The 17,460-nt window shown below is 42.1% G+C and overlaps 1 protein-coding gene across 2 annotated transcripts in view; it reads right to left on the reverse strand.

The window, feature by feature from the left end:
* DHTKD1 (dehydrogenase E1 and transketolase domain containing 1) overlaps positions 1–17,460 on the reverse strand; it is a 63,386-nt gene extending 45,926 nt beyond the window's left edge. Inside the window, exons 1-4 of one of the 2 annotated variants that reach the window (XM_033958692.1) lie at positions 17,391–17,460; positions 10,083–10,238; positions 7,276–7,487; positions 4,457–4,651 (exon numbers count right to left, since the gene is read on the reverse strand). In XM_033958692.1, coding sequence (XP_033814583.1) covers positions 4,457–4,651; positions 7,276–7,487; positions 10,083–10,140 — 465 coding nt within the window. In that variant the 5' untranslated portion in view covers positions 10,141–10,238; positions 17,391–17,460. Of the gene's footprint in view, positions 1–4,456; positions 4,652–7,275; positions 7,488–10,082; positions 10,239–16,285; positions 16,560–17,390 lie in introns of those variants that run through there. The other variant, XM_033958691.1, reaches the window with a different exon arrangement.

Genomic DNA, 17,460 nt, shown 5'->3' on the forward strand with positions numbered 1-17,460 from the left:
CAACGCAGCTCCCTGCGCTAAAAACTGCTATCGTGGTTTAGTAAAAGGGGAGGGGGTATATTTGTCTATTTTTGTATAGTTGTTACTGAGGTGACATTGCATATTTTAAAATCATCTGCCTTGACCTCTTTGAAAAAAAACCCCGAATATAAATTAAAATTAACATTTTCTCTGCATACAGTGTGCTTTGTGTTTTTAAAAATTTTATTGTTCATAGATCATTTTGACTTGGTCATTTTAAAAGTAGTTGGCAAGCCAAAAAAGTGTGGTCACCTCTGACCTACAGTATCTAAAAACAGGGCTGCCTATGCGCAACATTCTAGTCCTTACATTTCAGCAAATTTTTCAGAACTACGCTCTGTGTGCTCATACAGGTAAACCTGTTTGGATATAAGCAGGAAGGGTTGATCCTGAAAATTTTTTTTTTTTTTTTTTAATTTTTATTTATAAAATTTTCATTCTTACAATAAATGAATAGCATAATATTTAGTTTATAATAATTATAGTTGTATGTACAATATCATATCATATATATTGAATCCCTTTCCCCTGTTATTTGTTTTTTCATTTTTCCTCATATTAATTTCTATATTTCCCTCCCTAACCCTATATTATTATTATCAATGTGTTAAGATATCTGATCTTTAGAATATTTTGTCAATGGATCCCATATTTTCTTAAAATTTTTTATATTTCCTTGTTGTAATGCCAATATTTTCTCCATTTTGTAAATGTGACACACCGAGTTCCACCAGAATGTATAATTTAGCTTGGTATAATCCTTCCAATTTTGTGTGATTTGCTGCATGGCAACTCCTGTCAATATTAAAAGCAATTTGTTATTGTTTGCTGATATTGGACTTTGTGTTCTCATTGCAGTACCAAATAATATGGTATCATATGAGAGACCAATATGATTTTCTAGTAATATGTTAATTTGGGGCCAAATTAAATTCCAAAAGGCTTTTATGCAAGGACAAAAAAAAATTAAATGATCTAATGTCCCTACTTCTATTTTACAATGCCAGCATCTATTAGATCTAGTATTATCTATTTTTTGCAAGCGCGTCGGGGTCCATAACACTCTATGTAATAAAAATATCCATGTTTGATTCATAGATGCTGACTTTGTTAATCTTAATCTCCAGGACCAGAATCTTGGCCATTGAGATGCAGAAATTGTCTGTCCAATCTCAATGCTCCAAATATCCCTAAGTCCAGTTTTCATTTTTTTATTTAGAAATCCATATATTAATTTATACCATTTTGCGGCTTGGTGTCCCAAGAAATCCGCCTGGAAACTTAAAACTTGCAAACTATATTGGGTATTAAGATCTTTCCATTCAGGGAACCCTACCTGAATGGCTTGCTTCAATTGCATCCATTTAAAATATTGTGTTTTATTTAGTCCAAATTTATTTTGCAATTGTGAAAAACTAAGCAAGGAACCTTCTGATATGACATCATTCAATGTTCTTATTCCTGCATTTATCCATTGTTTCCAGACGATTTTAAATCCGCCAATTCTGATCCTGGAGTTTACCCATATTGATTGATTTAGAGATTTATAATCCTGAAAATTTGATGTAGGAAAGCCAGGCTAGAGACATGCAAAATAACCTGGACTTTATTCCTTTCTGGTTGAACTTATGTAAGTAATCAGGCTGCGGTGGGAAGTGGGAGGATTTGGAAATTTGTTTGAACAACAGTTACAGGGTAAGGCAAGTGCAGCAGTCGTGGCAAAGTACTCAACTCACGAGCTGATGTTATGACGAAACAGTGTTCAGAGTATGGACGGGGAGGCTTATAAAGGGGGCTTGAAAGGTTATTTTGAAATGTTCAAATAAAGAACAAAGAGGAAAAAAAGTTATAGATCTATAGAACTGCCTCCCAGTGAATAACATAGAAACTAAAACAGTATTGTAATTTATCTCAAATCTCTTTTATTGGTCAAAGAACAACAATATAAATGAAACAACAGACAGGATAACAATCAAAGACCAATGCTTTTACAGTGATATAACTCCCCCTTCTCCCAACTGAAAAAAGGGGTTGTTTCTATATATTGTATACAGGTGGTGCGAGAATGTAAAACATCAATTACTGAACACAACCCAGTCAAACGTTCAAAACATTGCTACAAGCATATATTGTTAAGGAGTCCCAGAAGAGCTTCCAGATAGATTGCAGTTGGCGACCCTGAAAAAAGTACTGTAATTCTAAAAAGGTTGGGAAAGAGAACAAAATAGGATGCTGGGAATTATTTAAAAAAGGGATGGTTAACAAGACTAAGAATGTCATAATGTCCCTGTATCGCTCCTTACCCAGAGTATTGCGTTCAATTCTGGTCTCCTTAGCTCAAGAAAGATATAGTGGCGCTAGAAAAGGTTCAAAGAGCGACCAAGATGGTAAAGGGGATGGAACTCCTCTCATATGAGGAAAGACTAAAACGGTTAGGGCTCTTCAGGTTGGAAAAGAGACCGCTGAGGGGTGATAGGATTGAAGTCTACAAAATCCTGAGTGGAGTAGAACGGGTACAAGTGATCGATTTTTCCCTCCGTTAAAATTACAAAGACTAGGGGACACTCAGAGAATAGTTAAGCTCTGGAATGCGTTGCCAGAAAATGTGGTAAGAGCGGATAGCGTAGCTGGTTTGAACAAGTTCCTCGGAGAAAAGTCCATAGTCTGTTATTGAGAAAGACATGAGGGAAGCCACTGCTTGCCCTGGATCAGTAGCATGGAATACTGCTACACCTTGGGTTTTGGCCAGGTACTAGTGACCTGGATTGGCCACTGTTAGAACGAGCTACTGGACTTGATGGGCCATTGGTCTGACCCAGTAAGGCTATTCTTATGTTCTTATGAAATAGGAGGATCTATGGTATCACAACAGGAGGAAAACAAAAGGTAATCTTCTTATCATCCCTTGGCATCACCCTACATACCCTAAACATAACTTCTTTCAGCTACGCTGATGATATTACCATACTACTCCCCTTCGACATCCAAGACCCCACCTCGTTAGGCAACCTAAAAACAACACTGGAAGCAGTGGAGGATTGGATGCTAGACCACAAACTGAAATTAAACTTGGACAAAACAAAATTCCTACTACTTGAAAAAGACAAAACCCCATCCATAACTAAACTAGAAATAAATGCCACCAAATACCCCATACAGCCCTCTCTCAAAATCCTTGGAGTGTCGATAGATAGATGCTGCACAATGCAGATCCAAATCAACAAAACCACTCAAAAAGCATTTTTCACTATGCGCAACTTATGAAAAATAAGAAAATTTTTTGAAAAAGATCACTACAGGATCATAGTCCAATCTCTTTTCCTAGGACTAGTGGACTATTGCAATATCCTCTATCTTCCTTGCCCCACAATCTTGATAAACCAACTACAGATCATCCAAAACGCAGCACTCAGGCTGATCTATTCACTCGGAAAATTTGACCATATCACCAATGCCTACCTAGACTCACACTGGCTACCGATACGAGCTCGAATCCAATTCAAATTCTACTGTAGCTTATTCAAAGCAACAAACGGAACTGCACCCACCTATTTCAACAACCGGCTAAATCATAACAGCATATCCAGACCAAGAAGAACCCAGACCATATTCTCCTACCCACCACTTAAAGGAACTCAGCGCAAAAAAATGTACGATGGCCTCCTGGCGACGCAGGTAGCGAAGCTGGACCCCTCCATCCTCAACCTGCTGACTACAAGTGACTATAAATCATTCCGAAAAGAAATCAAAACTCTGCTTTTCAAAAAAACTATACAACCTTCTTATCCCCCCCTCGCTTCCTCCGCCTTCCACACAAACTACAAGCTAACCTCCCCCTTCTACTTGTATCCCCCCCTCTGACCCTATCACGAAACCAACCCTAAACCTCTTCTTCCCTTCTATTCAACACCCTTACTCTGTAATTCCCTTGCATCCACTATATAAGCTCCCCTGAATCTACTGTGTAATCATCCCCTAAAAGGCAACTTCTTGGCAATGTCCAGCTATCTTATACTTTAAATTGTAACTTCCTAGAAATGTCCTTACTCTGTAATCCGCTTAGAACTGCAAGGTACAGGCGGAATAGAAGTCACTAATGTAATGTAATGCAATGTGAGACTTGTAATTTCCATCTAGTCTCACATTCCATTTGACAACATGCTGGTGTGAAATCTTTTATTATAAATTAGCACAAAAAAGAAGTGGGAACCAACCTCAGTATCTGGCAATATTGTAATCAAGGACAAGACCCAACATGTCCGGATTTCAGCAATCTGTCCCTTCCTCAGGAGTCCTTTGTCATGATCAAAGCATACACATTTGAGATAAAACAAAAGGTTCCCTGGTTTGTGGTGGTTGCAAAGTAAGTCAAAACTTTTCCCATCTCACATGCAAGTGCAAAGGTCCTAATGTTGGCAGTGAAAGTGCTGCTTACCTCAGACGGGAACTGCAGGAGACCTGTGAGAAGGTTGAGTCGTCCTCGATGAGGCATTCCGAGAATCACATCCGTCACCCCGCCAAAGGCACAAATTTTCAGCAACTCATGGAAAAAGCCCATCATGCTCTCTGCTCCTTCACCACCATATCGCTTTACCGTGGCAAACTTTGTGGCTAAGAAGTGGTCAAACTCCTATTAAAGATTATGTGAAAAATAAGTCCCTGTGTTACATACGAGTGGAATCATGAAGTAATACTTCCATGTTTACATAGATTAAAAGTTTTATCACCAATTACTATCAGAGTCTGTTTTCGCTTGCATCTCTTTCTGGTTTCTTTTGCAACAGCAGAATTTATATGAAACCGATTTTAATAAAATTAAATTTTCACCTAGGCACTTTTCCAAAGAAAGGATTAATTTATTTTGACATAATTCTTTAACTTCTGGGGTCTACGGTTTGTTACAACTTAGCTTATGGACCGTTACTTGTTTTGAAACTTACTGGAGATTTGAATATACAAATACACAATAAATAATATATAATCTGCTGGAGCCCCAGGAAAGAAGGACCTGTGAACTTTAGGAATCCTTGCCCCCAAGAATTCACAAGCAGATACAGGGCTTAATGGCAAAGTGTGTGCCAATGCCAGAAGAAAATCATGACTTCAGGTCTCCTATTTTCCAACTTACTACTGTAACCACCATGTCAGTCCATTACTCCAAGTGATACCTCTGTGCCTCACTGCCCCCCCCCCCCCCAAGAGCTCCATGCTCTTAGTACATTCAGTAAGCGATTAAAGGATAACAGACTTCATAATTCAGCAGAAAGCTCCAAAATTGCAAAGGAAATATTTTGGAGGGGGAGATTATATCCTACTCTCAGTGTCCTTTTTTGGAAAGTAGAAAACATTTCATTTTGAAGTAATTGTTAATATATAATAGTTGTACGTTTCCCAGAGTAATCTGGATGCTCTGGATCACTATGTGAAACCTCCGACTTGAATGTATCCATCACTTGGTAACAGTTTGAATTTTTCTCTGGAGCATAATTCTATATAGCACTTAATAAAAGCCTCAGGGCTGACAGATATCAGACTGAAAAATATTTTGTGGAGTTAAAGAATGTGGGTCGTTTTTGAGGTAGGAGGATGGGACAATTGGTAGGGGGGATGGGGGGTGAACGGTGTTATTATGCAAAAGATTGATGACTTGACTTGTTGGTTCTTATTTTGATTTTTGTATCTGGCTATTGTCGATGGTATATACCAGTGGTCTCAAACTCGCGGCCCGCCAGGTACTATTTTGAGGCCCTCATAATCATAAAAGCAAAATAAAGAGTTTCTTGATCATATGTCTCTTTAACCATAAATTACAATATTATTATTAAGACTTGGCCAAAAGGAAAGATTTTTAAACTATAAAGAGTTTTACCTCATGCAAAATTGTCATTTCTTTAATAAGACATTAACTCTTTTTTTCTGAGGCCCTCCAAGTACCTACAAATCCAAAATGTGGCCCTGCAAAGGGTTTGAGTTGGAGACCACTGGTCTATACCAATTGTTGTTGCTCTATTGTTGTCATCAATAAAAACTGTTTAAACAAAGAATGTGGGTGGATATTCAAAGCTAGCTCTCTCGATAGCAGTACCTTCTCTCTGCATAATGAATGCCTACCGGGTCCAGTCAGTGATGGTTGTCTGACCGCCTCAACTGATGGAGTTATGGCAGAGCTGGATGTTATTCGGCTGCTACTAATATCCAGTGCCGGATTACTCTCCAGCAAAGTTAGCAGCACAAAAGAATGTCTAGACAGTTAGCCAGGTAACAGCACTGAATATTGGCAGACCCAGATAACGTCCAGCACCCCGAATACTCAAGATTTAGCACAGGTACGGCCTGGCACTGAATAGCCAAGTATAAAACACTGCCATTTGTACATTAAATACTACACCCTGTGTTTTCAGGTATAGTTTGTTAGACTGTTACAATTTTCCATGGAGTCTCCCCTGGATTTGTCCCATCATCCCTGAACTACCAGCACTACAGGGAAAAGTGTCCTAGACTCACCCACTAGATTTCTGGAAGCCTTAGCCCCACTCCTTCAAAAAGTCATGTCTGTAAGTCTCTTTAAAAGTTCAAATAATACTGTTCTTTTGCAGACCTTGCAAAAATCTGGTAGAAGCAGAGCCTCACTACCTCCTCTTCCTCCAACTGTTCCATCATAGAAAGTTGGTTGTCAAATTTCACCCCCCAAAACTTTACACACAATCATGCACTAGGGCAGTGTTTTCAACTCGGTCCTGGAGTACCCCCTTGCCAATCAGGTTTTCAAGATATCCACAATGAATATGCATGAAAGAAATTTGCATTTAATGGAGGTAGTGTATGCAAATCAAGTTTATGCAAATTCAATGTGGATATCCTGAAAACCTGACTGGCAAGGGGGTACTCCAGGACCGAGTTGAGAAACACTGCACTAAGGCACCTCAAGGTAGAGCCTGCTTAATTCATGCTCCCAGAACATCTCAAACTCTGCTTCTTATATTATCTGGTTGAATTCTGTGCCAACAAAATATCTGGACAAAATTTAACCACTGAATGGAAGTAGGGGGGAAAAAAGGAATTTTAAAAGTCACTGATTTGTCTAGGTACCTTCCAAATTCACCTGGACAAATATTTTGACCACTAACCCCACACCAATTGTAGGACATTATTCAGAATTGAGGCAGTGAAAATGTAGCCGTAGTTCAGTTCTAAGAGCTTCTGTTGAGCAAAGAGGCCACAGAGCAAGAATGATCAGCAATGACTCCCATTTACCTGACATTCTAGCATTAATTTTGCCAAAAGTTTTCTCTCCTCAGTAGTAAATGTTTCTTGCTTTAGAACTTCAAATTTTTTAGCAAACCATTCTTTCTCCTCCACGTTCTGAAACTGACTCGTTTCTATGCAGCTGTGTCCACAGTATGTGTGGTCTAAGTAGGCCATAACATCCTCTAGAGAGGCTTCCTCTTGCCCCATGTTAAGTATATCTGTAATTCACATCAAGAAAACATTAAAATTATTATTCAGATCAGCTAACAAGATAACATATTCAATCTAAACCAAACCTGGAGACAATGAGACATAATATACAAAGAATGCACCTGCTCAGACCTCTCACATGGTGCTAGAATGCTAATAAACTTTTTGCATTCTTAAGAATGCTCTTCCCCACAAATCCTTCTTTACACTCATGGAAAAATGTCACGGAACAGAAAGGATTTTCACAATCTCCCCCCTCCCCTCCCAACCTGTGCAAGCCAATATCAAATGTTCAGCTTTCATATTGACAATGCATTCTGATGGGCAGAACTACAGATACGGCCCATGTCCAAAAAATAGAAGCTACAGCATTTGGTTTATATTACCTGTATTATATAATTATTTCTTCATTACCAAGTATCTGATTTTCTATGTTTGGATCATATCTTCTCTCATCACTTATTTTCCTTTGTTATACACTCACCTGCCACTCCTGCTCTCTGAATGCAAACTGTTTCCCACCTGTTTCACTATCCCCCAATGCATCCTTTCTATATTTTTATGTAACTTCCAATACTTTTTGCTTTATATTTTACCTATCCCTCTTTGTGCAGAGTAATAATAATAAACACTCTTCTTCACATTATACAGGCCTTGCTCAGTAGCTATACCTCAGGGAAATTTTAGGGAAAAAATTTCTTAGTGTTGTCACCAGACCAGTCTAGCACCTATAAGCTGTGCCCATCAACCAGTGGATTGTCACCATGACAACTCAAACTAGCAGTCCTGAGCATGCTAGAAGCAAGCAATTAAAAAAATTTTTTAATGTTTTTTTCCGCTTGAGCTCTTCAGTTTCCTGCACTGAAATTGTGGACATGTAGCTGCACCATTGCCTTTAGAGACGTTCATTCATTTATTTATGCATGCATTTGATACATGGCACAAAACAAAAATCAAAGCCATTACAATATATGGGCCCTCCTTCTTTTCAGTTTTGCCACTGTACTACTATGAATATTTTGCATCCACTATCAACAGGACTTGTTCTAAAGACAACAATTCACATCCACTGGCAATTCGTCTTACCCTGTTAGTATAGGTGCAGCAGCACACAAAATTACTCTCTGTGGAATGTGTTTTAAAGTTCCATGGCTGCCAGAGGTAGCAGGAGCTCAGCCCTGAACCATCAGCAGTGACATAATTGATGGTGTCATAATATTGATGATGCAATAATCCTGCTACATAGTAATTCTGTACTGTGGCAGCTGTTGTTACCATAAAGCCCCAGACAACTGGTCTTCACTTAACAATGCAGCTCCCTTTAGAAAATGAGAAGCCACTAATCCTGACAATGGTCACATTTGAAGGGAAGGTCAATTATGTTACAGGTAAGCTGTATTTTTTTTTTTTTTACTGGTTATGACAATTTACAGATGCAAGACTCACATGTTCTAAATCATATTTTTTTAAACATATGATTAAATTACTAGATGACAAAAAAATAAAGAGCAATGTTTCAAAGGCTTGAGCTCTCTGGGATGCATCTATGCTATTTGTAGTGTTCAATATCAAAAACGGAAAATACCCTTATACTGTAACTTGACAACTTTTACCGTCATCTTTCTAAGACTTTCAAGAGCAAGTTTCCGACCATATACTAGGATTTTAAAATCTGTATTCTGCTGGTTTGTGGTATACAATAGTGTTCAGACTAGGTCATACATTGTATGCTACAGTTGTTCAGACCTTAAAAACTGAACCATTAAATGGCCCTGAAAGCAGAAATATCTTGCAATTTTCTAGATTAGATATTCTATAAACCACAGATATCCTTTTGTAATTTTAGTGGCCATGCAACAGCCAATTTAAAAAAATAAATCTACTACTCAGCTGACTAGATAATCGTCCACTGTACTACGGTACCAGCATGCAGTTAATGACATATGCAACAAATAGGCTTTCCTCTAAATGAGCCCCTACTAACTTTGTGTTTCAAAAAGTATTTGATCAACATGAGAGACTTTCTTCTACTTTATGGTTCTCTATCATGGTTTGCCATGATGAACAAGCAGCAGGAGCCAAGCTGGCCCCAAGCCTGGAAAGTGTTTTCTAAGGCAGTGGTTCTCAAACTTCTCCTAGGGAACCACCAACCAGTCAGATTTTCAGGATATCCTTAATGAATATGCATGAGAGTGATTTGCCTGTAATGGAGATACTACTAAGCCTGCAAGTCTCTCTCAAGTATATTTATTAGGGGTATCCTGAAAACCTGACTGGCTGGCGATTCCCTTTGAGAACCACTGTTCTAAGGCACCCTTTAAAAACACTTCTCTGCAGTTCTTTTTATGGGCCCCCAGTGCACTCCACCCTTCCATTGCCCTCACCAAAGTGCAAATAGGGGATTCAAATCCAATCTCTACTTATTCTGCATATTTCTCACAGGCCCACATTTAACTGCCCAACATAAGATCATAAAGCAGTGTGGTTCACTTTGAAACTCTTACTGTGCTTAACGCAAACTTCTCTACTACTCTCTAAGCTTAGCTGTTAATGTTCTCTGTCTGTCATCCAACAGTTAAGCGAGGGAGGGCTACAAAGCATACCTGTAGTGTTGAAAGGCCCATGCAGTACCTCAGTCAGTGCTTTAATCTCAGGCACCATGTCCACCACAGCTTGACCAGTAAACAAAGGGTTAATTTTTGCCGCTTTGTGTCCATGTTCACAGTACGCAGTCACAAGGCGAGCAAGGCCATGGTCAACTAAAATAAAAGAATGGGACAGAGTGTTACGGAAGAAAATAGTTGAGCTGCACAGGCCAAGTTTAACAACTGTCCAATCTATGCCCCCTATGTAACATCTTTAAAAGCAAAGGGGATGGGGACTAACAGATATAGAAAAACAGGACACATCTGCTGAGGCATTTGAGAGATTTAAGTGTCAGACAGGCAAGATTATGCCCCTATAGATTATGAGAGAGCATATGTGCAGTACTGAATAAAGTAACAAAGGACAATATTAAAACCGCTGAGGATCAGGTCCGTTTCTGCTCAGGAGCAAAGTGGAGTTCCCCCAGGTCCGGGTATAACACTTCTAGAATGTACTAGTACTGTACTACTGTTTATCACTTCTATAGCACTGAAAGGCATACACAGCGCAGTACATTTTGACGTTCCCTGCTCAGAAGAGCTTACAATCTAACTTAGACAGTTATGTTACAGGCACTTCACTGGTATCCTCCCTTTCCATTAAACTTCATTTATCCCCACCCTCTTTATCATATCATCTCCACCACTTTCTAAACCAGCTCCATCTTATAAGCTACCTTCGCACTTCTCCACTTTTTTTTTAATGTTTAAACAATTTTTATTAAGCTCACAAAAAAAGATACAAGTAACTATCAGACAAAACATCTTCCTCTCTCCCACTTCATCCCAGTACAATCTAAGTAAACTATTCAGGAAAAAAATATTTTCATATATTACACCCCCCTCCCCCATATAAATTAAGAAAGAAATCAAACAATAGCCTAGACAAGCGATTTGATTCTTATATCTCTCGTGATTCTACCTGGATCGGTAGCATGGAATGTTGCTACTCTGTGGGGGTTTTTTTGCCAGGTACCTGGATTGGCCACCATGAGGACGGGTTACTGGACTAGATGGACCATTGGTCTGACCTAGTAAGGCTATTCTTATGTTCTACACCAGGGTAGGCAATTCTGGTCCTTGAGAGCCGGAGCAAGGTCAAGTTTTCAAGATATCTACAATAAATATGCATCAGATAGATTTGCATCTCAAGGAGGCAGTGCATGCAAATCCATCTCGTACATATTCATTATGGATATCTTGAAAACCTGACCTGGCTCCGGCTCTTGAGGATTGGAATTGCCTACCCCTGTTCTACACCATTCTCTCAAGGGAGCTCAGAACCATTTCTTTATTACCTTACCCCCATCACAATCTACAAAGCAATAACTTTTACCCCCTTCCCCAGTGAAGTTGGTTTCAAGCAGGGCCTAGGGGTAAATGTCAAAGATTTAAATTGTTAATCAGCAGACTTCTCGCCTTAACAGGTAAGATCTGTATTTATCTGTCCCATATTGACCAAAATTGTTTCGTCCGCTTTTCTTTTTATAAATCTATTCTTTCCAAAGCCTGTTGTGTGTATCATTGTCAAAAACCCACATGTACCATAGCCAATCGATCAGATTTATCTGACAATCTCCCTCTGGTAAAAACTATTCTACCTAGGATCATCCTGCTAGATTCAAAATATTCCACCAAGCCTTTCTTCAGCAGTAACTACAGTAATCAGCTTACCTATCTCAGAGGGAACATTAATTGACCCAGGAGTGGGCAACTGTAGTCCTCAAGGGCCACAAAAGCCAGCCAGGTTTTCCACAACGAAAATGCTTGAGATGGAAGCAGTGCATGCAAATCCATCTCATGCATATTCATAAAGCCATAGTCAGTATTTTTGCCATTCAATTTGTGAAGAATTTTTAACACCACTTGGGCATTTTTGAAACTTTGAATCTTATGGCATCATGTTTGTAGTTTTTGGCCGTTCCTCCTATCTGGAGTGCTTCTTTTGTGTTGCACAAGTACTCATATTCTTCCAGCCTGGCTTAATCAGCACAAGTAGGTTTCTAGCTATCTACTAACATAACTTCTCATACTGCAAATTTGGTTCCAAAATCCCTTTGCTAAACATTCATTTACTGTAAACTACTTCGTCATCCCACAGGACAAAAAGCAGTATATAGCAAGCAAATGAACAAAGAAATGTAATTCACTTGTAAATTTGTCTCCATTTCTGGTAAAACATTTGCTTTAGGACGTACAAAGTGGAAAACATTATCAAAGTACAGTACCTGCATCTGCTCAGTTTGAAGCTATAACAAAAAATGCAAACAGGATGCTAGGCATTATTAGGAAAGGGATGGTCAACAAAACCAAGAATATTATAATGCCTCTGTATCATACTCTATGGTGCGACCTCACCTTGAGTATTGCATTCAATTCTGGTCACTGTATCTCAAAAATGACATAAGAACATAAGAAATGCCTGCACCGGACCATACCTGGGGTCCATCCAGTCCGGTGGTCCACACACGCGGAGGCTCAGCCAGGCGTACTTGGGCGAATACCTTAATCATTTGTATCCCTCAATGTGTCCACATAGTCCACCTAGTCCAGTCCACATAATGGATCATTTGTATCCCTCAATGTGTCCACATAGTGGAATTAGAAATGGTTCAAAGAGTAACCAAAATGATGAAGGGGTTGAATTCTTCTCATATAAGGAAAGGCTAAAGAGGTTATGACTCTTTTGAGTTTGGAAAAGAGACAGCTGAGAGGAGATATGATTGAGGTAAACAAAATCCTCATGCAAACGAGGTCTGTTCAAAAGGTTCCAGGACAGTTTGAATTGCACACCAATGGGAAGGTCTTTTGAGACGCACTAGATGGTGTTGAGTTGCTTGAAACCTCATCTCCGAGCTACAGCAGTTTTTGTGAAAGTGTGTTTTCTTGATCGGTTATTTTTCATCATGTGCGACTTCAATGAGCAGCACTACAGCATGAAGTTCTGTTTTAAATTGGGTAACACCACTGGCTTATGGGGAGCATGTCATGAATTGTAGAAGGTGTTTTGAATACATCAAAATTCCCAAATATTGCGCAAAAACGTGGTGACAGTTCTTCTCCAGCTAACTTACTCTCTTGACTTGGCCCCTGCTGACTTATTCTTGTTTCCTAAATTTAAATCCACGCTGAAAGGAAAGTGATGTAAACAAAACAAAATAAAATTTGACGCAACTTTTGGCGATTCCTGAAGATGCGTTTAAGGACTGTTTCCAGAAGTGGAAACAACGTTGGGAAAAGTGTATATGCAGGGAAGAGGAGTACTTTGAAGGGGACCCAATGGAATAAGTTGTAAGATTGTTTAATAAATTTTTATAAAATTAGTCCTGGAACTTATTTATTTATTTATTTCTATTTCTATCCCGTCCTCCCAGTAGCTCAGAACGGGTTACAAGCCAACATTCACAATGGAAAACTTTTTGGACAGTACAAGACTATACAGCAACTTAAGTACATTTTGGACAGTTCAAAGACTATACAGCAACTTAAGTACAGGAGAGTGCAGAAAGGAAGGGGAATATAAGGGGGGGGTCAAGGGGTAGCTTGCAGTTAGAATTTCAGTTGAAGAGGAGGGTCTTTATTGCTTTCCGGAAGGTCATCAGAGTTCTGTAGTCTGATTTGTGGGGGGAGTTAGTTCCAGAGATGGGGGATGAAATGGCTGTAGGAGCGTTTGCCGGCGGTTTCTGACAGGAGAGACCTTCCTGGGGGAATGCAAAGGCATTTCTCCGTTTCAGAATGGAGGAGGCGGGTGGGGGTGTACAAGGTTAGCTTGGATCCTATGTACGCTGGGGTGGTGGCGTAGATTCTTTTATGTGCTATCACCAGGGCCTTGAAAGCACAGCGTTGGTTGATCGGGAGCCAGTGCTCTGCGCGGAGGGCTGGGGAGATAGGGTCATGGTAGGAGGCGGATTGCTGCGTTTTGTACGCGCTGGAGGTGTTTGAGACCTCCTTCTACTACCTCCGCCAACTGAGAAGAATCACACCTTACATCTCCAAACCTGACATAGCCCAACTCCTCTATGCCTATGTTCTCTCCAGGATGGATTACTGTAACTCCCTATTTAATGGAACGGCAAAAAAAAAAACCATAGTAACATCATCTACTATGTTACTGTTTTCTTGGGCCATTCCATTAAATAGGGAATTACAGTAATTCATCCTGGAGAGAACATAGGCGTAGAGGAGTTGGGCTATGTCAGGTTTGGAGATGTAAGGTTTGATTCTTCTCAGTTGGCGGAGGTAGTAAGTAGAAGGAGGTGGAGGCTATTTGAGATATGTGGGTGGACAGGGACAGGTGGCTGTCTAATGTTACTCCTAAGCTGCGTACCTGATCTGCTGCTGTTAGTGAGTTATTGAACAGACCTCGTATTCATATAACAGTCATCCCCAAAACAACTGACTAGCCATGGCATAGCCACAGGTGGGCAGGGGCCTCCCTAGTAGCACCATTTACATTGCTGGCAGAGATCCCTATGGCCCGCCAGCTAAAGACATCCTTTGTGGAGCCCCCCCAGGCCACCTGAGCAGCAGGGAAGTCTGCAGCAGTGGTCCAAAGGCTGACACTGGTAGTCCCGTGCATGATCAGAAAAGCACATGTGGGAGTGTTAATGTTAGTGCATCACTGGCTTCACCACTGTTCAAGCAGCCCTAGGGGCTATGCAGAGGACACTTTCAGTTGGTGGGGCTTGGGGAAATGTTAGGGGAGGGGCAGAAAAGAAATATTTGGGTCTCCCCAGAAACTGACTTCTAGCTATGCCTCTGTGGTTCAATGTGCCTCCAGGAGAGGGCTGAGAGGCACTGATCTAGAATGCTATTTTGGGGCACAGATGTCATTCCAGATCTCAGAATGTCTATTCCAAGCTCCTAAGCATTTATTCTCAAAATGTTATTTCTTACCCTGTTTTGACATGCCATTTGCCAGTCACTCCCTTCTCACAGTACTTTAATCATAAGCTTCACTCCTAAATCCTGCAGGTTGTGAGGATTAATCACAAGTTCTGAAATTACATGACAGCAGCCAGCCTTCCCTAAATACAATCTTGTAAAGGAGGCACTCCCACAGCCTAGGTTGCTTTAGGACATACTCAGTGGTACTAAAACATGGACCAGAGCCTGGAGCAGGTGAATTGCAGCCCATGCTGAGGCTCCATCAAGCAAAGATAACAAATCTCAGGGTTCCGATCCACAACTCCCAGGGTCCTCAATGTACAGCCTCCAACATACCCAGATCCAATAGGGCCATGTTAGGTTAGTCCTTGTTTTCAGATAGCACAGCTGCCTTCTTCTACTCAATGAAACCAGTACAGTAGTACTAGCCCCACTGATCAGCTGAGCGGGTATCAAATAATGCCAAAAGGATAAGATGGTGAGAAATCCAAAAACTGGCCCCACATCTCCCAACTGGAATTGGTTAGCTTACAGCTAGGTGAGGGCAGGTCAAAAGTCTGAGGGGGACAAGGGGGAGGTACCCCATCCCAGACAAGGGGGAGGTACCCCATCCCAGACAATGGGGGGGGACCCCACCCCAGACAATGGGGGGGACCCCATCCCAGACAATATGGGGGACCCCCTCCCCAGACAATATGGGGGGACCCCTCCCCAGACAATATGGGGGGACCCCTCCCCAGACAATATGGGGGACCCCCTCCCCAGACAATATGGGGGGACCCCTCCCCAGACAATATGGGGGGACCCCTCCCCAGACAATATGGGGGATCCCCTCCCCAGACAATATGGGGGGACCCCTCCCCAGACAATATGGGGGGACCCCTCCCCAGACAATATGGGGGGACCCCTCCTCAGCCTCCCCCATACCACCCCCCCTCTCCCAGCCCTCCCCCCTGGCTCCCCTTCCCTTCCCACCCACCCTTCCCTCTCTCCCAACCCCAGCCACTCCCCACACCACCGCCTCTGCCACCCCAGCTCCTTCTCCCTGGCTCCCCTCCCCACGCCACCCACACCCTCTCTGCCCCCCCCTCCCCACAGTCCCTCCCATTGGCCCCTCCCCTGGCCCCGAACTGCCATCCAGCTCCAGATTTTCAGGACTGTACAATCCAGTCCTGGGTTTACCCGCCGCTTTCGGTCAATGAAAAAAGCGAAGTAAACTCAGGAGGGCTCGAACTGCCCCGAACCTCCCCGGCCCTCGCACGACACCGACTGACCTGGTCTGCCGGCCGCCACAGGCTCCCCGTCGGCGGCTCTTCGCTCGCCCTCCGCCTTCCGGGGCTTGTAACCGTAGACGCCTCTCTTGGTGCGGTAACCGCGCCTCAGGCAGCACCGCAGGGTCACCGCCGACAGAAACCCGCCGGACATCTTTCCCGAGCACGAGCCGCCGAGCTCCTGACGCGCCACGCGCCCACAACGCCCCCGACGCCCATTGGCGCAGCCGTGGGAGAGGCGGGGCGGTAGGGGCTGCACCATTTCTATTTTTGCGTGGGGGGAGGAAGGGGTGCAGGTGTAAAAAAAACCAAATAACCCGATGTGGGTGTGCAGGGGGGGTGTTGGGTGATCTTGTGTCTTTGTGTCATGGAATGAAAGTCCGGCAGGTGCTTAAAAGTACAAAAGAAAACCTGCGACATTCGGCTCTGAAAATCAAGGACTCCCTCGATGGGCAGCTAATGGTGACGCCCGACTCGGGCCCTGCATTTGTCCCACTTTAGTTTTGAAACGGTGCCATAAAGGGAGTTTCGCATTTTGACTGCTTAAGGCGGAAGGGGGCAGAGCTCAGGGACTTGCTCTGCCCCTAATGGGCTCTTTAGGGCAATGGAAGATTCTCAAACCAAAATCGGTTCCAGCCAGTTTAGCATTTTAGCGGCTGATCATCAAAAACTTATGACGGTCTTTTGCAAGCTTTCTAGCATGCAAATGGGCTTTCCAGTATTCAAACGAGCACTCCATTTGATTCTTAAACATCGCCAAGAGCGGCGTCGGCTTTTAGCATAAAAATCAGCGACAGGTCTGGGGGTGCCAGCACTGTTAAAAGTGCATATTTTGATAAAAAATAATAGTTACTTTTTTTTTTAGTGGGAGTACTAAAAGCATACTTCTTGAGTATGTGCACTATAGCCTCCCTCAGCAGAAGGAGAGATGCCCATGGTCTCCTACTGCAAACTGACACACCCTTCCAGCTGCGGGGGAGGGGGCAAGCATAGAGTCATGGCGGGAGACTGTGGGCATCTCTCCTGCCACCAACCGACACAACCTCCAACTGATGCCATGCTACACCCCTTGTTATGCCTCCAACGACTCCCACCCTCTTCCCCTTACCTTTCTTTACATGATTGGCCAGAGGGATGCCTACTCCCTCTGGCCGCCCACCTCTTCAAAATGGACCTTC

The sequence above is a fragment of the Geotrypetes seraphini genome, chromosome 9 (genome assembly GCF_902459505.1).
Source record: "Geotrypetes seraphini chromosome 9, aGeoSer1.1, whole genome shotgun sequence".
NCBI classification, from domain to species: Eukaryota; Metazoa; Chordata; class Amphibia; order Gymnophiona; family Dermophiidae; genus Geotrypetes; species Geotrypetes seraphini.